This window comes from Bubalus bubalis, chromosome 14 (genome assembly GCF_019923935.1).
Source record: "Bubalus bubalis isolate 160015118507 breed Murrah chromosome 14, NDDB_SH_1, whole genome shotgun sequence".
Classification (NCBI taxonomy): Eukaryota; Metazoa; Chordata; class Mammalia; order Artiodactyla; family Bovidae; genus Bubalus; species Bubalus bubalis.
The window spans coordinates 72,328,468-72,348,833 of NC_059170.1; the positions used below are offsets into that span (position 1 = coordinate 72,328,468).

At 45.4% G+C, this 20,366-nt stretch overlaps 1 protein-coding gene across 1 annotated transcript in view; it reads left to right on the forward strand.

The window, feature by feature from the left end:
• The first annotated feature begins 10,007 nt into the window (after positions 1 to 10,007).
• IL2RA (interleukin 2 receptor subunit alpha) overlaps positions 10,008 to 20,366 on the forward strand; it is a 45,351-nt gene continuing 34,992 nt past the window's right edge. The window contains exon 1 of the mRNA XM_006044081.4: positions 10,008 to 10,535. Within this exon, the coding sequence (XP_006044143.1) occupies positions 10,472 to 10,535 (64 nt within the window). The 5' untranslated portion in view covers positions 10,008 to 10,471. The remainder of the gene's footprint in view (positions 10,536 to 20,366) is intronic.

Below are 20,366 nucleotides of genomic sequence, written 5' to 3' on the forward strand. Positions count from 1 at the left end.
GTTAGCTGGGGCTTTTCTAATCTGCAACCCCCATGATTAGACTGTGGGCTCTTTGAGAGCAGGAGCCCTTGTAAATTTCCTTTTGCCTCTCCCAGTCCTCACTGAATTGAATTATACTGAAGAATGCTTGCCAGAGTGCACGAACTACAGGAAAGAGTAAATTGTGGGACTTCTACTGGAGATTTCAAGTCCATAACTAAGAGGTCAAAGGCAGAAAGACCTGGGACACCACACCACAGACCTGGAAAAACCACCTGTTTTTTCAACTGGATAAGGCATGTGTGTGCTCAGTTGCTCAGTCCTGTCTGACTATGAGACCCCAGAGTCTGTAGAACTCCAGGCTTCTCTGTCCATGGGATTTCCCAGGGAAGAATACTGGAGTAGGTTGCCATTTCCTCCTCCAGAGGATCTTCCCGACCCAGGAATCGAACCCAAGTCTTTCATGTCTCATTGTCATTGGCAAGCGGGTTCTTTACCACTAGCGCCACCTGGGAAACCTATATGCGCTATGTAAACAACAGGCTCCCTGCACTCCCTCTGGTCATCACACTGCCTCTATCCGGGAGAGCCAAGTTTCTTTTCTCTTGGATTCTGACTCTGAGACCACAGCTCAGCACATAGCTCTGCTAGAGAAAGGAGGTACAAGATGAGAGAGCAAGGCTGCTTTTATGTGGTATGGCTGGGTGAGGCAGGGCAGCCCTGGTGGCTAAGACACCCTGCAACTCAAGTCATTCCCCTTGTGGAGGGCGCATCTGTTTCACCTTTGAGGAGACCCTGAGCATCCCCTGAGCAGGGCCGTGCCCTCATTTCTCAGATCCCCCCAGGTCCTAGCACAGTGCATGTTTAACTGTAGGTGTTATCAACTTCTGTTGATGTAGGACTTGACAAAGATGAAATCCTTTTTATCCAAGTCTCACCTCTTCTCTTTCTTGAACTTTCCTTGAAGATGCTAGAAGAAAATAAAATGGTAAAAAAAAAAAAAAGCAGAGGCAGGAAAGATCAGAGAGAAATCATGAAGTTCTGAGCTAAACAGCTGTCTCTCTTGTCCCAATCTGTCAAAGAAAGCTGTGCTCAGCATTTGCACACATTCTCCAAGCGAAATTAACCCCAAAAGGCATAAGCAAGAAATGGGCACCAGAACCAAGATTTTCATTGAATTTTCATTGGGGGAAAGGGTTAACATTGCAAAGCAAATTGCAAAATCTTCCAATGATTTTAAATTCCCCTTAATTTTTCACTCTATCCCAATCCCTTCTCTGCCACTTTCTCTCAACCCTACTTCCTCTTGGTCCAGCATTTCTTTCTTTTAATGGAGCACTTTTTCTGGGCCTTGACTGCTCTAACGCGCATACTCATGCCCATTTTGCAAGCACAGCTTAGAGCAGTGGCATTTTAATACCTGAAAACAGTAATCGGTGGACTCAATAGAGAGCTCACCTTAGCACCCTTTCATCTGCGGGAGGACAACAACTCCAGTGATCAGGGGTCAGCATCCCCAGGTGGGACTCAGGGTCTCGCTGCAGTCACTTCTTCCTTATCTCTATCTTCCTTGTCCTACCCTTTCTCTTACCTCATCCTTTTATTTCTGCATTCAATCCTTCACGATCCACTTCTTTTATTGGCCTTTCATAGGAGAATCTGTGCAACTCGGGACTAGGGGCACTGTTGAAATGACCTTTGACAAAGCCATAACGGAAAGTGAAGGAAAAGTGAAAGAGGAGGATTGATTTCTCACCATCTCTTCTTCTTTTGCCTGCTGCTCCTTTACCCTCCCTCCCCAATCTAGATTCTGATGAATAGAAGCAGTTTGTTGCAATTTGTTCATTATAAGGGGTGCGGGGAAAGATTGGAGAGCCAAGGCTTAGGATAGTCTGGATGATAAATGACAAAGTTCATGTCTTCAAGGACGGAACAAGAGAGCAAAGAATGACAGACAACCACCAGTAATCGATTAACTCCTTCCTATTGATCCAGCAGTCCTCAACCTTTTTCGCACCGGGGCTGGTTTCAAGGAACGCAATTTTTCCACGGACTGGCCGGGGGGGAGATGGTTTGGGGATGATTCAAGTGCATTACAATTATCGTGCACTTAATTTCCTTGTTATTACATCAGCTCCACCTCTGACCATCAGGTACTAGATCCTGGAGGTTGGGGACCCCTGCATTAACCCACCTTTCTTCCACTCACCTAACCTCAGCCTCATGCACCCGGGTTTAAACATCCATGGTCTTCTTCCACCTCCTCCCTTGCTGCGCCACTTCCCACTGGTCTCTTCATCTCACACTTATTAACATCTTTGCCTGGGAATGTTCAAGGGAAGGAAAAGGTTAAACTCCAATCAATGAATTTCACTTCTGCCAAAGTTCACAGTGTCCATCCCCGACCTCTTGCCTCCAAATACCAGGTATTACAAGCTGCATTTTTCTTTTGTCGTATATTCTGACAGTAACCCTTCTGCCATTCCAATCTGCATCATCCCCTCATTCAGGTCCTGTTATTTCCTGCCTGAAGAGCATCTCAGGATCTCTGTCCCCATACCTTTACTTTCTGCTGCACCAGCTCAGGCTGACTATGATGTCATTGAATATGTCCCACTCTGTTTAGACTCCATTAGCGGCTGAAGTCCACACATCTCATTCTCTCCTTTGAGGTCCACCTCCATCTAAATCCAACTGCCATTTCTGCTCTTGGCTCCCACCCCCTGGTCTGTGTTGTTGTGTGTTAGTTGCTCAGTCGTGTCTGACTCTTTGCAACCCCACGGACTGTAGCCCACCAGACTCCCCTGTCCATGGAATTCCTCAGGCAAGAATACTGGAGTGGGTACCATTCTGTTCTCTAGGGGATCTTTCCAACCCAGGGATCGAACCCAGGTCTCACACATTGCAGGCAGATTCTTTACCATCTGAGCCACCAGGGAAGCCTATCCTCTGTCTACCTACCTCTATTTCTATTCGACCATAGACCACGCCTTCTTAACCCCAGTATCCACCTACCCACTCATCCTTCAAGGACAGTTCTGAGACTGATCATATCAGTCTTCCTGAATTTTTCTCTTCCTGAACTTCTATGTCTCTTATCATTATCACTAGTATTTATCACCTTCTACTGCTACAAAATTGTGACAAACCTCAGAAAAGGCAGTCTGGGTCAGAAATGTGTTGTCTGATGCAATGAATGGTCTCTTCTGGGAAGTACCAAGTGTTTCTGATAACAGAATTGAGCAACTTCCTGAAAAATTGAGATTCAACTTGAACAGTTGACCGCCTCTCCTGGGAGAAACTTAGTTACCTTTAACCAAACTTTCTTTTCTTGAACATAATCTGTCTGTGTCATCTAGTCACCTTTTCTTCCAAAAAGAATCTCTACCAGGAAGATCTTTGACCTGGACTGATTGGAAATGATCTTGCAGTAGTAGGCTTGAAACAAACCTTCAATGTGTGCTCATGAAGAATGTCTGAAGTTGCTTTAATAGATGCCAGTTGTATTCTTATAGGTATGTATTTTAACAAATAGCCATTGGATACCCACGTGTCACACTCTGTGTTGGGTCGTGTGAATTAAGCTGCCCAGAGGCCCGTAAATTGGCATGAAAATCTTTTCATCTAAGTCCTCAAAGTGAAGGAGACTCTTCTGAAATGGACTCCTAACTTCCTGGGGATGTGTTGATGTATATTTTTTTCCAAGGGAAGAAATTAGAGATTCTATCAAATTCTCAAAAGCGTAACCACATCCCCCCAAAACACAGATTAACCACCAGACTAGAGGAAGAAAAGGCATATGAAGGTGGGGATGACACCGTCTCCCAGAGTAATGGAAATAAAAACAAAAATGAATAAACAGGACACACTTAAACTCAAAAGCTTTTTCACAGCAAACGAAACAACAAACAGAATGACAACAACACACAGGTTGGGAGGAAATATCTGTAAATGATGTGACTAATGAGAGACTAGTCTCCAAAATTTACAAATAGCTCATGACACTTAACAGTATCAAAACAAACAACCCACTCAAAAAATGGGCACAAGACCTAAAAAGACATTTCTCCAAAGAAGACAGGCAGATGGCCAAGAGGCACACGAAAAGATGCTCAACATCATTCATTATTAGAGAAATGCACATCAAAACTGCAATGAGATATCACCTCACAACAGCCAGAATGGCTATCATCATAAAAAATTCACAAACCATAAATGCTGGGGAGGGTGTGGAGAGAAGGGAAGCCTCCTACACCGTTGGCAGCAATGTAAGTTGGTACAGCCACTGTGCAGAACAGTGTGGAGGGTCCTTAAAAGCTAATAATAGAGGCACCATATGACCCTGCAATCCCACTCCTGGGCAGACGGAGAAAAACATGATTCAAAAGGATATATGCACCCCAATGTTCATTGCAGCACTATTTACAATAGCTAAGACATGCAAGCAACCTAAATGTCCATCAACAGAGGAATGGATAAAGAAGATGTGGTTCATATATATCGCAGAATATTACTCAGCCATTAAAAAGAGTGAATTAATGCCATTTGCAGCAACATGGATGGACCTAGAGAGTGTCTTACTGAGTGAAGTAAGTCAGACAGAGAAAGAGAAATATCATATGACATCCTTTATATATGGAATCTAAAGTGACATGATCCAAATGAACTTACAAGACAGAAACTCACAGACTTAGAGAAGAACTTATGGTGGTCGGGGGAAGGATGAGGGGAAAGGGATAGTTAGGGAGTTTGGGATGGACACTTATATTTAAAATGGATAACCAACAAGGACCTGTTGTACAGCACATGGAACTCTGCTAAATGTTATGTGGCAGCCTGGATGGGAGGCGGGCTTGGAGGAGAATGGATACACGTATATGTATGGCTGAGTCCCTTTGCTGTTCACCTGAAACTATCACATTGTTAAGCAGCTCCACCTCAATGCAAAATAAAACGATCAAAAGTTAAAAAAAAAAGAGTGGATGATAATACAGCAAAGCAAGTGCTGTGATAGTGTCAGTCTGTTACTGAACCAGGTTCATCTTACTCGACATAGCAAGACAAAATGCTAGGACACTGAGGTTTGAAGCAGAGAGGGGTTATTTACAAGGCAGCCAGGTGAGGAGACGGAAAAGCAAATCTCAAGTTAGACTCCCCGATGGCAAGGGGCTGGAGTATTTCTGGGATGAAGACTGAAGAAGCAGGATGGTCTGAGGCATGGGAGTGTGGGGAAAGACGGTTGGGAAAAGGTGCCATGATTATCTTTCTGTGCAAGAGTGACTAAATTACCTTCAAAAGGTCACCATGCAGACATTCACACCTGCCCAGTTGAAAGGTCTTTGGTTCCATCCAGTCTTAACCACATCAGCTTGAACTGGACACAGCAAACTCCAAATTCCTAGCCGACAACTTGGGCAAGCATCTTATTGTTCAGGCTACGTGCTGCTTAGACGGCATGCAAGTCTTAAAATGACCTTGATGAATGAAGGCAGGTAAAATGAAATTCAACCCAGGGTTTGAGTCTGAGGATTAGAAAGTGATAGTCAAGTGTCTTTCCTTCTCAAATGTGAATCCACTGTGGGGAGTAGCTTTGCTCTATGCAGCCTTGGTACAATATATACACAATTCACGACAAAATGGGTCTGCTCTCTTCTCCTGTCTCTGCCTCCACCCAGTGCTGTCAAGGTCAGGAGACTAAGACTGAAAGTTCAGGTCAGTGCAAACTGTAAAACTTGACCAAGTTATTTGTCTTATATGAGTCCATCTTAGCGCCAGGAGCTGGTCCCCTTATTTTGTCAGAAAAATTCTGTAGACTTTGTGACTGTTACTCATATGCACGTAGATATTTTATCATCACACTCCATTAAGTACTTCAAGACGATTTTTTTTCTGCTGCTTTACTAGTGGACTAGGTGCTGCTTAGCTACTTGAACTTCACCAACCTCTTGGTTCGAAGGTCAAGGTGTGTTTATATGAAACAATATTAGGAAGAAACCTCAATTAAATAACATGTCAAATAATTGAATCATTTACCTAGATTTAATGTTTAGAGTCCCACATTTTGAAAAGGTAAGGGAAAACATTTTTGGTTAGAAGCTCACAAAATGCTGGGTTTTTTTTTTTTCCATTTATGATGAGTCAGATTGAGACTATTATGACAATTCTTATGGGATTTGAGAATGGTTGAGTCCTCCCTAAGCAGACCTGCCACCCCAAAGGAAGTCACTGATCCAGGGGCACACGATGTTTGATCCATCTGTGGGAACCAATGATATCAGTCAGGGTAAGCTAAGTTGCTGTAACAAAAACCCAACAAGAATGCAACCTAATATACCAGAAAATCTACTGGTTTCCTAAATGACAATTCATGGATAGGTGTGCTCCAGGCATTCAGGAACCCAGGGGGAGCACTCAACTTCCAGGATGACTCTGGTCACTGCATTCCAGCCATGGAATGAAGGGAAAGAAGGGAAACAGGCAGGGGTGTAAACGCCACTTCTGCTAATGTTTCTCAGCAAGAACATCACCACAGAACCACACTTAGCTCCAGGGGGTTAGGGAATGTGCTCTGATCATTCACCGGAGAAGAAGGGAAGGTCACCTGGGGGACCTGCTGGCTGTCTCCACCCTACCATGGCATGTCGTCTCCATGACAACAGTCATGATGTGGTTGTCAGCCTACTGGTCTCTGGTCCCTGTCCATAACTTCATCATGTACTTATGATATTATTCAGTTTAATGAACCCCCACATGTATATCATATTGACTAAGCTCTGTGACTTAAAAGAGTTTTACATGGTTGTCCCAAGAAGACTGACTTAAAAAGATTTTTCATGGTTTTCCAACTTGGATTGACTTAAACAACACATCCTAACATTTCAAAGTGAAAATGAAAAATTTCAACCTGAAATTTCTTACAAATGGAAAAATGAGCATCCCAAGGTAAACCACCTGATGTTTTTGGGAGCAGTGTGCAATTTCTACGCCCTACCTTTTCCCTAACATTCCAGTGCGGAATAAAATGTCAAATGTGGCTTTCTTTCAAGGCTCTAATTCAGCAACACTACTCATAAAAAATACAGTTATTTGATTAAAAAGAACCCCCAACCAGGCAACTGTAGGAAGAAAACTTCTAGTTGAACTAAAAAAAAAACCCACCTGCTAATTGTGGGGTGAAATAAAGCTTTTACATTATTTAAAAAAAGCCCTGTTTCACTATTTTTGTTTCCACAGTTTATACATTATTTTAAATAATAAACAAGATAAAATTAAAGGTGTTTAACTATCTTGCTATTATTTTCTTATTTTGTTGCTAATAAGATAAAATGGATTTAACTTTTCTAATAATTATGAGAAGGGGTTGAGGGAAGTTCTGTTGTAAAGCAAAAAAAAAAATTACAACTTGCTAAAATATGACACAAATGAACCTATCTATGAAACAGAAATAGATTCACAGACATAGAGAACAGACTTGCGGTTTTTACAGGGGAGGGAAGGGTTGGGAGCTTGGAATTAGCAGATGTAAACCAATATGTCCAGGGTGGATAAACAGTAAGGTTCTACTGTACAGCACAGGGAACTATATTTCATATCCTGTAATGAACCACAATGGAAAAGAATGTGAAAAAGAATAGATATATACATAACTGACTTACTTTGCTGCACAGTTGAAACTAAACACAACATTATAAATTAACTATGTGCTAATACAATTTTAAAAATTACAATTCAAATTTTGATTATTTTATATAACAGTGAATTAATCTGTGAAATTAATGTTGTCTACTTACTTCAGTCCAAGTATATCTTCCAAATCCTGGTTAATATTTCCTTGGTCCTCAAAAATTTTGTAAATAAATATCATTACATTTAATTTTAAATTCACAGAAGAAAACTGATATAAAACTGAAGGTATTAGTAAACTTTAGGTAATTGTTACTTTCCAAGGAGAAATACTAATTCCAAAGACCCTCTAGAGTTAAAAAAATATGAAATACCTTCAAAGCTTGTATGTCAATACTTCCTGGTGGTCCAGTGGCTAAGACTCCACACTCCCAATTCAGGGGATCCAGGCCCAATTCCTGATCCCGCATGCCGAACTAAAGATCCTATATGTTGCAATGAAGATGGAAGGTCCTATGTGCCACAGCTAAGACCTGGCACAGCCAAATAAAGAAATTAATTTTAAAAAAGCATGGAGGTCATTCTGGTTTGTTTGCTTCTCCATTACCAACATGCTCACTGATCTTGGCTGGATTTCACATTTTGGTCTCGTTTTCATTGCTTTACTCTTGAATGTTGAGCACTAACCATTCTCTGCTCCTTCCCTTTCTGAATAATTCAGCCCTAAATATCACATTGGCAGCCACTCTTCAATGCTTTGGGGGAGGGGATGTTATTTGGATTATATTTCCAATTTTTCTGTGTTTGTTTCAAAATTATACTTTGATACCTGTAGCCAGGGAAAATCTCCAGCTTAATAACTGGGCCAGCCCTACAGACAACAGGAACTGCTGCTCTCATTCTGCGGGTTGAGAATGTTTCCAGCAGCGAGCGTAAGCCTGTCCTGGAATGCTATCGATGATCCTGTCACATTCTGACAAGTATTGCACTCCCAGAAAGAGAGCAGTTCATGCTTTTCCCTGCAAACTCTGGTATTTAGTCTGAAAACCACTTTTAGTTCATCTGCAGGTGGCTGTGGCTCAGTGGTAAAGAATCTGCCTGCCAAAGTAGGAAACGCAAAAGAAGCGGATTTGATCCCTGCCTGGGTCGGGAGGATTCCCTGGAGTAGGAAATGGCAACCCACTCCAGTATTCTTGTCTGGAAAATTCCAGGGACAGAGGAGCCTAGTGGTCGACAGCCCATGGGTTACAGAGTTGGACAGGTCTGAGCACTCACACACTCATGCACAAGGCTCTTTTCAGAGATGGTAATTGCTTTTCTTCCTTCCCTCCCTCCCTCCTTCTTTCCTTCCTTTCTTTTTCTTTCTTTCTTCTTCTTCCCTGGGGCTCAGACGGTAAAGAATCTGCCTGCAATGAGGAAGACCTGGCTTTGATCTCTGGATTCAGAAGATCCCCTGGAGAAAGGAATGGCAACCCACTCCAGCATTTTTTTCCATGAATTCCACAGAAGGAGGAGCCTGGAGAGTACAGTCCATGGGGTTGCAAAGGGTCAGACAGGACTGAGCTGCTAAGACACACACATCTTTTTTTAAAGTCTTTATTGAACTTGTTACAATGTTGCTTCTGTTTCGTGTTTTGGGTATTTGGTCCTGGGACATGTGATTGAACCTCCACCCTCTGCATTGGAAGCTGAAGTCTTAGCCAGGGAAGTCCCAGTAATTGTCTTTCTTAGACCCAGTAATTGCCTTTCTTAGAGAATGTCAGAATATTCTTAGAGCTTATCAGTAACACATATTGGAACTATGAACTGCTTTGGCATGCCTGGATAGTCTTCCTTTTGTCAATGTTTTTGCTTACTTGCTAATATTTTTTAAATTTTATTTTACTATAAATACACGATGACATGAATTTCTAGAGCACAAAACATAGTCAACTATTCTGTGAAAATCAGAAGATAGCTCTGATCACTAAACAGGAAAGCAAGATTCAACTTTCTGGAAAAAAAGAAGTCCAGCGTTGAAAACCAAAATCCACTTTTAGTAATGATCTTTCAAGAGAAAAACACAGCTGGTGGCAAAATATCTTATAAAACGACAACTCATATTCAGAACCCAGGGCATCATGGTGAGGGAATTACGGCTAGTACTGATTGTAAGTCTTGGGAGAATATTCAGGAGTTCTGAGCGTGGGGCAGTCTGTGCTTCCTCTTCAATTATATGAATATTGGAGACCCCACCCGAAGACCCAGTGGACTTCTTCAAGGACTCCGTGGTCAGACAGCTTTAGGAAATTCCCATCTAGGGCCAAGACTGCTTGGCATGACCTGGCGCCCCTCCGTCTTGAGTGGCACCTGCCGACTCCCCGGGGAGCTGCGAGTCCGGGACCTCAGTTTCACGGTGACATCAGCTTATGAAACTCTAGTTGAGACCACTGCCAAGAAGGGCTTGCTCACCCTGCTTTAACGGCAGTGGGAATCTCCCTGTCCTTTTCAGGGGTAAGCCAAAGAACGGATTCATAAACGAACCCCAATCCTTCTCACCAACCCCAGCCCACACCTCCCAGCAACTGAACTTGAGAAAGAAAAAAAAAAAAAAACCTGGTTAAAACCACTTCCTATATTTGAGACTAGAGAAGAGAGTGGTATGCACAATTTCCTGGCTGAAGAACCCAGGCTAATACTTATACAGAGTAAGCACTGACTGCCCTAGAGGTTGACGGACCGGCAGGGATGACAACCTGAGCGGACTCACGCTTCATTCCCGTCTCCCGGTGCGATGCCAACAAGAGGCTGAAGGGAAACCCGGCGTTCTGCAGAGCAGCACTTTCTCTTCCCAGCCCCAACATCGGCAGGGGTCTCAGGGGCCAGGAGGATGGAGCCAAGCTTGCTGATGTGGAGGTTCTTCGTATTCATCGTGGTACCTGGCTGCGTGACAGGTAAGAGGTCACTGGTGTCTTTGGAGTCCTGGGAAGGCTAAGGATGTAGACTCTTCCCAATCACACAATACGAGGGGCATCTAAGTAGAAAGTTCAGGGAGGGGACGGGACCCTGGGTTCTGCCCCTGTGTCCATGGCCCACCGGGGCCCCATTCTTTGCCTCAGTCATCACCGACTTATAAAGAGAACTTGGAATGGGGAGTTCTTGTCACTCAAGGTCTTTGACGGTTGATTCTGGGAAGAACATAGTGGTGTGATATTTGACTGTTAACCGGATACTAATGAGCAGATTCCTCATGAGATTTTATTTTCCCGTGAGTTTAGTTTTCCACTGCATCCACTGGCTGTAAGGGTAATACTAGAAGTCTGATAGAAATCTCTCTAATACCAGGTGAATGTGCCTCAGATGTCAGTAACTCATTTATGAAGCACTGGGATCATTTAGGATCTCAGAAAAGTTAAGCTTCAAGGATGTGTACTTTGTTTTTTATTGCCTAAGGAAATGATACCTAGGAAGCTCCTTGTATGTGCAACTTTATAGAAGTTTTTTAAAAAATATAAGCATATCACTTTGAGAACATTAATTCTTATCTTCTTATGTGTCTACATGCATGTATATATATGTGTGTGTATGTGTACATATGTGAAAGTTTTGCATTTCATTCATCCTTTCAGAAGGATATTGTCTGTTTCTGTTTTTTGTTTTTTTTTAAAGAAATAAGAAGCCACCAATTTCAGCCTCAAACCTCCTTCCTAATGGCATGTGAATTTTCTAAAAATGTCCTCCCTTGCTTATGCAGGAAAACGTATCAGCATCTATAATTTCATATCCTTCATTTCTAGACATATAATAATGCCAAGTGGCCACAAAAAGATGTGTTAAGAAGTGAAACACAATGATGCATAAAGAGTCTTTTGGGCCTGTTGAGGGGAAGTGACCAGTGACTGGGCGATGAACTGACCCAGGGGTAGGATCTTCTTTACTTTAAAGTGAAAAGTGGACATGATTTTAGGAAGACTTATGTGACTTCTGCCTCTGCTGGGTCTTTGCAAAGTGAGAGGCAGGCCAAGGGAACAGAAAAGTCTTTACGGTTGACTGCTCCTCATCTCTAGGGAGCACATTTCGAGTAAGTGCGGGTTACTGACAGGTGTTGGTGACTTATCTGAGGATGTGAATGGTCTGATCGCAGTGCTCTGCCATACACTCACATCTTCAAAAATCTATCCAATGCCTCTTGTTCCCCTCTTCAACAGTACAGGAAATACAAATGTGAACAAAACATAGCCTCAGCTTAAAAAGGATATAACCTGGTGAGGGGAAGAGAGTTATGACAACAATGTGGTTGGGGTGGGATAAGATCTATGGGAGCAGGGGGCCATCTGGGAAGGCTTCACAAAAGCGGCAGCACAAAGAGCCCCGAGGGGCCAGTGAATTTCCCTCCATGGGGATTCCAGAGAGAGAGGACCACACGCGCAGAGATGCGGCAGAGTGCCAGGAAAAGCCCTCCGCCTCGGGTGGAGGTACAGGGCTACTGGGGATTAAGACTGGATGACCCCAAGTTGAGGATTTTAAATTTCATTTGGGAGTCAATCAAAGACAAGGAGAAAGTAAAATTTACCATTTATAGGGTACCTTACGGGGCTTCCCAGGTGGAGTAGTGGTAAAGAATCAATCTGCCAATGCAGGAGACACAAGAGACATGCATTTGATCCCTGGGTTGGAAAGATCCACAGAGGAGAAAATGGCAACCCACTCCAGTATTCTTGCCTGGAGAATCCTGTGGACAGAGGAGCCTGGCGGGCTATAGTCCATGGGGTCCCAAAGAATCGGACACAGCTGAGTGAGTGAGCACAAAGTACCTTGTATAGGCCAGACACATGTCTTCCTTCCACCTTCATAGTTCCTTTGCAAAGTGGATGTCACCAACCCACGAGATGAAGAAGACCCCAAGAGTCAGAGGCCACAGAGGCAGTGACACGGCCGGGACTCAAACCCGGTTCTTTCCGCTGAGTGCTCTTTCTGTTCACTGTGGACAGGGCCCAAGCTCTATGGAGGTGACTCCACAGAGAAAGATGGGCAGACAAGATCTCTTCCAGAGACCAGTAAGGACTTGGCAGCCAAAGAGAATGACATGGGCTGAATTTCTGGGATCCACACATGGCTTAGGAATCTCTCCAGGGTCAGAAATAATCTCTCAGACTTTTTCCTCCCAGAGGAGCCCAGTCTTAAAATAAACAAATCTTATTCCTAGGAAGGGAGAGGTCACTAACAAAATCAATCAGACTGTCAACAGATGCAATTTCTAGCTGATTCATAAGGCTGATTTTCATTCTGAAAATTTCCAAAGCCACCATTTAAAACTTGAGGGCTGACAGGGAGTGTATTGGTCAACGTGGGTGTTTTTAGTCTCTGTATTACTGGGTCCTGGGATGTGGTTGAAAATAGAATTCTCCTGATGTTGCCAACAGGCACGTTATTGATGGTGCCTTTCTCAGCATTGTGGAAATTCTGAGAGTTTATCTGTGCCTTCATCATCTTTCTTTCATTCTAGGAATTCTGTGATCAAATCTGCATGCCCTAGACTCAAAAACACACACCCAGTGCGGAAACCCATGAAGATGATATTTTCGTCTAATTATCCCTTCTTGTAAAGATGACTGCCCACACTGGAATTTCCATCTTCACGTTTGTCATTAAAACACAAACGCTTAACCCTTCACATTCAATCATTCAGTTTCTCTAGATCCCAAAGTGTGATTACCACATGTTCCTTGTTTATCTTTAAGATATGCCTTGGAGACGGTAGTGTATATAGATAGATGGATAGCTCATTACCGTGTGTGTGTGTGTATATATATATATATATATGGATTTGGTAAACTTAGGGAGTATCTCATAAAACAGTTGCTACTTTCTTTAAAAACAGCATTTCTTAAGTAGGTGGTGCTGTTTATCACCTGTACATCTGGTCCTTTTGAGATCTGAGAGCATCAAGGCGCCAGAAAGAGCTGGCTTCGCTGCCAGTCAGCTGCTGTAAAGAATGGCTGATGTGCAAGAGAAGAGTTCTTAGCTTCTCTGAGCAAAGCCTTGAGTGGTCTCGAGGCGCCTGTGTCACCTCTTGCTGAGATCATTCTCATCAGAGCGACAGTCACTCTCAAGTCGGGCTAGCCCTCCCCCAGCCCCCACACATTCCCTGCCCTCCTCACCGCCTCATGACCAGCAGAGACCTGAAAGAGAAACAGGGGTTCCTTTGGGAAGTGGGGCCATGTCCCCCGAGGCCAGGGCAGAGAAATGTTAGGAGGAAGCTGAATTTTGCAGGGGGGTGAAGGGCGTGATTTGGGGGCAAACTGCTGGATCTCTGTGGGCCTCAGTTTCTCTGTAAAATGAGGAGGTTGATGGGGCTGATCCTGAGACTGCCTTCTGGTTCTCTTGCTCTATGTCAAGAATTCTGAACAGGAAATAAAATAAGCTCTGTCAAAAGGCCTTTGCAAGCTGGGGCACTTTCAGATGAAAAAGTTTCCAAACCGAAGACATATACAGCAGGGTCCGGGTTGAGAGGCCTTTGGAGGCGCGAGCGCCAAGGCTGACGTGTCATCACGGTTATTTCCAGCCTCTGGGAGGTTCCGCCCTGCGCTCAGGCCGGGAGCGCGGCTTCAGGCAGGGGGAGGGCTGTAATACCGCTCCCTGCTGGGGAGGCTTCTGCTATTTGCTCTTGGGGCCTTTTTGCCCTCAGTCGATGTCCTTGCTTCTCGTAGGGGAGGGCTTACGTAAGAGGGAACCTATTTCTCTTCTCTTCATCCCAGGCCATTCCCTGGGAGGAGAGCAAAGAGGGTCTTCATTCAGTCAATTGCTTCAAAAAGCTATAAGCCCTTGCATTCTTGAAAGCGGTTAAATTGAGGCTTTCTAACGACTTCGGGGGAGCCTCAGAGGGGCACGTGTGCTGGGCAGGAAGACAGTCAGGGCAGAATTTTGGTTCTTCTCTGCTGCCCTCCAGTCTCTGTTTCTTTTAATACTGACTTTTGTTCACACATTTGGCTGCACGGGTCTTAGTCGTGGCACGTGGGCTCTTTGATCTGTGCTGAGGCCTGTGGCGTCTTCAGTTGTGGCCTGTGAAGTCTCAGCTGGAGCATGTGAGATGGTTACCTGCGGCACGTGGGAGCTTAGTCCCTGACCCAGGAGGGAACCTGGGCCCCCGGCATGGGGAGCATGCAGTCGTAGCTACTGGGCCACCAGGGAAGCCCCTCCAATCCCTGTTCTCTAACTTCCCCTCTGAGAAAATGAATGTATGCATATGTGATGACATTCGTACTTTTCGTACGTCAGAGCACCCAAGCGCGTACCCGTGGGTCCTCGGCCTTACGCGCGATTCTCGGCTTTCGTTCCTCGTCTGCTCCCTGTCCCAGTCTTTCGGTGGCAGCGAGAAACAGAGAAGGAAAGAGACTTGAGCAGGAAGGAGGTTGAGGCTGGGTGAGGGAGGTTGGCACTGAAGAGGTAAGACCTGGGCCGTGGATTTACTCAGGTGAGTGCCCTGGAGCTCAACGTTCAGAGGAAAGGGTGCCTCCATCTTTTCCTCCCCAGACAGTCCTGGGCACCCTTTCTCCGGAAGTACCTGAGCAGAGCGTAGAAGAACATTGGTCACAAGTGGTATGAAGAGCTGGGCAGCAGGGCTCAAGGGATGGCTTCTGAGCCCTTTGGACTCAGGACCTAGGATTCCTGTCTCCAGGCTAACAGAGTGCGTCACCGTAGCCCAGCGGGGCCCTCTGAAGTCACAGTACTGTGAACTGCTCCATTGTGTCCGACTCTGTGTGACCCCATGGACTGCAGTCCACCAGGCTCCTCTGTCCGTGGGATTCTCCAGGCAAAAACACTGGAGTGGGTTGCCATGCCCTCCTCCAGGGGATCTTCCTGACTCAGGGATCAAACCCACATCTCTTGCATTGCAGGTAGATTCTTTCACCATTTGAGCCACCAGAGAAGCCCCTGAAGCCATAGGTGGGGGGGGGGGTTCCCTAAACTTCCTGTGACCCTTCTGTCTGTTGCTCTTCATCCAGGCATGTATCAGGGGAGGAGAGATTGGAGGCCACTAATGAGGACCCTCATCTGCCTCTTTTGCTACCTTTTCTAGTAATTTCTTCAGGAAGTTCTGCTTAGGTGGAGTCAGCTGCTGTCCCAAGTATTATCCGGGGTGGGGGGTGGGGGGGAGGTGGTGGTGGGAAACAGCCCAGAGATGACCTTACCACATAAAGATGGACCTCATTTGTTACTCCTATATACATCCTGAAACTCCCAACAGGAAGAACAGTGTGATAGACACACTCTATCTAGCTCCATCTTTCTTGAGTAGTGAGTCCTTGAGCAAATTTGGGGAGTGCTGCTACTTGTTTCCTTAGAAAACTTTCTTATGCACAAAATTTTGAGAGCAATATTTGGGGTAATAACCTCCCTGTCAACCAGGGTCTCCAGGTAAGACCTCCGATCAGGTTCTTTAATATCTGAACAGCCATACTCTGAGCACAGAGAATGAGACACAGGATGTTACCCTCACTAGTAAGGGAGATGTAGCTGGCTTGGCAAAAGTAACCTAAAAGGCCTGGGTGCCTAGACAAGATTGGAAGCAAAGGTTTCCAAGGAAAAACCAAAGACACCAGGGAAGCAAGAGGAGTGGAGATCTAGCACTAGAAGTCAGGCCTCTCAAATTCCAGTACAATATTCCCCATATGTCTTCACATCAACTCTCAGTGACATTCATCCATCTACTTTCCATCCATCCACCCATCCTTCCTTCAATCCAACCATCCATCCATCCATCCTTCCCTCCTTCCTTCCTTCCATCCATCCATCCTTCCCTCCTTCCTTCCTTCCATCCATCCATCCTTCCCTCCTTCCTTCCTTCCATCCACCCATCCATCCTTCCCTCCTACCTTCCTTCCTTCCATCCATCCATCTCTCCATTCATTCATCCTTCCTTTCTTTCATCTATCCATCATCCATCCATCCATCAATCTATCCATGCATTAGGATTACTGAGATTGAAAAGGTCTTTGCTCTCAAACTGCTCCTGGCCTAAGACTGGAGATAAAACATCTGCTGAGCAACTCCCACCTTGAGGACTTGCCAAGGGAGGCAGCAGTATTTGCCAATGACTCAACAGCCATCACTGAATCCCCCCTTTCCCCAGGCTTTCAAATAAGTCACCCATTTCGGGGAAAACAATACTAGAATCATCTCTGGGTCTTTTAGGTATTTTCCACTCTAAGATTACTCAGGAATTTTCCGGCTTTTGACTTGTTTGGAGCTTACTCTGGGATTTGCTTCCATCAGTGAGAAAACACAAGTCTAACTGGGAATTGTATTTATAACAGCAGTTTCTGGCACAAAGTGCACATTAAATGTGCATCTGGGAAACTTTCACAAATGATGTCCAAGTCCCACCCCAGACCAGTTAGGTCAGACTCTCTGGGGATTAGAACTGGACATAAGGCTAGCAGTATTGTTAAGCTGCTCAAATGATTCAAGATGCAGTTAGGATTAAAATCCACAGAGTAGTGATTTCCATGGTTGGTCCGAGTCCATTGTTTTATTCCTATTCACTGGGAATAGATGCCCTAGCATAGTACTTCCCAAAGTTCAGTGTATTACAGACCACCTGTAATACGGGTGAGGCAGGGGGCTTGCTGTGAGACAGATTCTGATTCACGATATCTGGGGTGAGGGAGGAGATTCTGGTTCAAACAGGCTCCTCCATGAGATCCGAGTGCCTGGTGCCTGAACCCATTTTGAGTAGCAAAGCTGTCATGGGAGAGAAGAAGCAGGTGCTGTGTCCACCCCACACAGAACTTGCAACTAAAATGGGAAAACCAGTCCGGGAAAGACACAAGATTGAACGTAGCAGCGTGGTAGGTGGCAGAGTTGATGACACCCTGGCATCCAGAGGTGCTTCCTGGGGCATTCAGAAAGCCTTCTTGGAGAAGGTGGCTCTGAGCTTGCGCTTGTGAATCTCAGGAGCTGGCTGAGGGGTGGTGTTTCCTAATGAAGTGGCTAAAGTTGTATACATGAGTCATGCTCCTTGAGCAACAAACTGAAGATTGAGGTGTTCATAAGGGCAAAGAAACAAATGCCCCACGTTTCAAATATTTCCTACTCCATGTTGGTCGCTTGCTGAACAAAAATGAAGCTCAAATGCCTAGTGATCCTATAAAAACTAGTACTTCTGTTCTGACAAGAGGCACCTGGGTTCTTGCCCTCTCACTTTGATCCTCTAGTAACACACATCGTTGGGGTCTGGAGTCTGCACTCCCACAATGGGCCACCGAGTCAGCATCACTAGGACCTCATGACACCTCTGGGTAACAGTCAAGAAGTCCGGGGTCTTATTTCCCCACATTCAAATTTTGCCCCGACCTCTGTCAAGCACCAGGGCTTCCATCCTGACTGCCCACGTGACCGTCTGCCCCTAACCCACCCTGTACACAGCTTTCCATCAGCCATGGTGCCTGCAGTGTTCAGCCCAGGGCCAGGGACCCACGAGGATTTCAGGCAGCAGAAACTCTAAGGCACCAAAGTGTGGCTGCCCCGGGTGGGGTGACCAGAAGGCCACTGAGCATGAGCGGGGTGGCCGGTGCAGGCCAGTGGAGTTGGGCTTCTGGGTGCCCCCTTCCCCACCCACCCCTCCAGACACAACGAAAGGGCCAGATGGATCAGGAGACTAGGAAGAGTGAAATGCTTCTTTCTGAAAAGAAGAAAGAGCAGCAGGTTTTTAAAGAACACAAAGTGCGTGCTAAGGAGGTGATGGGTCCCTTTACTCTAAAGAGCATGAAAGTGATGGGTCCCTTTACTCTAAACAGCATGGAAAGCCCACTGGGCTCCAGGAGGCTCTCGGGAGAGAGGGAGATGAGGAAGGTGGGCAGAGCTGTGAACTGCACAATGGCTGGCTGGTTGGGGCAGGCCCCGCACAAACCCTGATCCCAGCACCCACTTTTCCCTTTGAGGCTTGTTTTGCCTTCAGCCTTGTGCCAGGAAACAAACACTTTTGGAGGGTGCTGCACTACAAAAGCTTGTGGAATCTTAGTTCCCCAAACAGGGACTGAACCTGGGTCCGGGCAGTAAAAGCACCAAGTTCTAACCCCTGACCCCCAGGAACGTCCCTAAGAAACATTTGAAACACGAGCGATAACGACAAGAGCTCATATTTACAGCTCTCTCACAGGCACTACGTGAAAACGTGTTGGCTCTGTTAATCCTCAAAATTGGGTCCACCTTGTTCTTACCCCCTTCTCGTACCCAGTAAACTGGGGCTCACAGAGGTGAATCAGTTATCGCATGGAATACAACCGGGGGTGCGGGGGTGCCGGATGGGAGCCAGGCTGGCTCCATGCAGGGCCCGCTTTGTTGATGATTCTCGTAAACTGCTGTTAATAAAGAAGTTTAGTTTCTCCTTTTGAAAGTCTGCTCTGAGTAGGCCCCCTGCCCCTGTGGTTGTCGATAAATGAAAAGCCTGTTCCGACCGCATCCAGCCCCAGACGCCCAGAGGCCCCCTGCTGTCTTCTCGAGGGGCTGGCTTTTCAGGCCCGCATAATACCTGAAGTTTAAATTCTCTAAATCCTGCTCTCCCCCCTCCTACCCGCCAAACAGCAGCTCGGGGTGTCTTTCCTGCATTTGACTGGGCTTCAAAGAAAGCACTCGTCAAGCCACGTCTGCCCCAGCCGCCCACGAAGCAAGGAAATTCTGAGCACCTTCAGGCATGAGTCAACACCACCATGTTCAGGAATCTCTGCCCACAGAATCACCCACTCTTCTGTTTGGGCCCAAAATAGATACCTCCTTCAGAAGCCTCCCTGCTTTCTGTAGTTCAGCAATAAGAAAACAAAGGCGAGGGTAGGTGTGCATCCAAGCCATGATGGAGGGAGTTGGCTCTGTTGTGAAGTTCTCTGCAGTGAAAACACGGCCGCTGAGCTGGGCCCGCAGGACAGGTGTGGCAGGCAGAAGAGGGACGCAGGAGGGCGGCTGGGGACGGTCGTTCCTTTGTTCATTCATTCGCTTGGCGAACATTTATTAAGCAAATACTATGTGTCAGATACAGGGTCGGCAGATGGGTGGAACCCAGCCCTGGGTCTCCAGGAACCCACCATCCAGCAGGAGAAAAATACATCGCACAGACAATGCCAACCGAGCTGAGACTCAGAATGCAAATACAAAGAAAGAGTGGATGGCCACACAGACAGGCATTTGTTCCCATGCAAGTCCCTGGACATTGTCACTCAAGAACTGCCTCACTGTCCTAATACCTGGGACAGAAACGAGGGCTGAAGGCATTTCTCTGTCATTACTAAAGCTATTGAAATCATACACTATGGATTTTGAATTTAGAACAGCATAGTCAGAAAATGTGCGGAAGTTTTCCTTTGCTCAAGAAACTCCCTGACCAAGAAAATAGGAATATTTTTGGTGGGAGCAGTTACTTTCCTTAAAGGAGAAACGGATGGCTCTCACAGCGCACGGGTGTTGTAGAAACACCGTTATCATGCGGAGCTGACAGATGGCACCTCCTCACCAGCGTGTGAGCCAGTCTCCAATTTCAAACACCCAAGAAGGAACTGCCTCTCCAAGAAAGGGATGAGTGGAACCTAGTCAGTCTGGTTATGCTAGGTACTTAAAAGGAACAGTGTTTTTTTAAACTATATATGTGTATATATATATATATATATATACATATAAATATATATACACATATACACACATATATATATTGGATTCATAAAAAAAATTTGTGTTTTTCTGTAACATCTTTCAGAAAAACCTGAATGACTTTTTTGGCCAACCTGATATATACA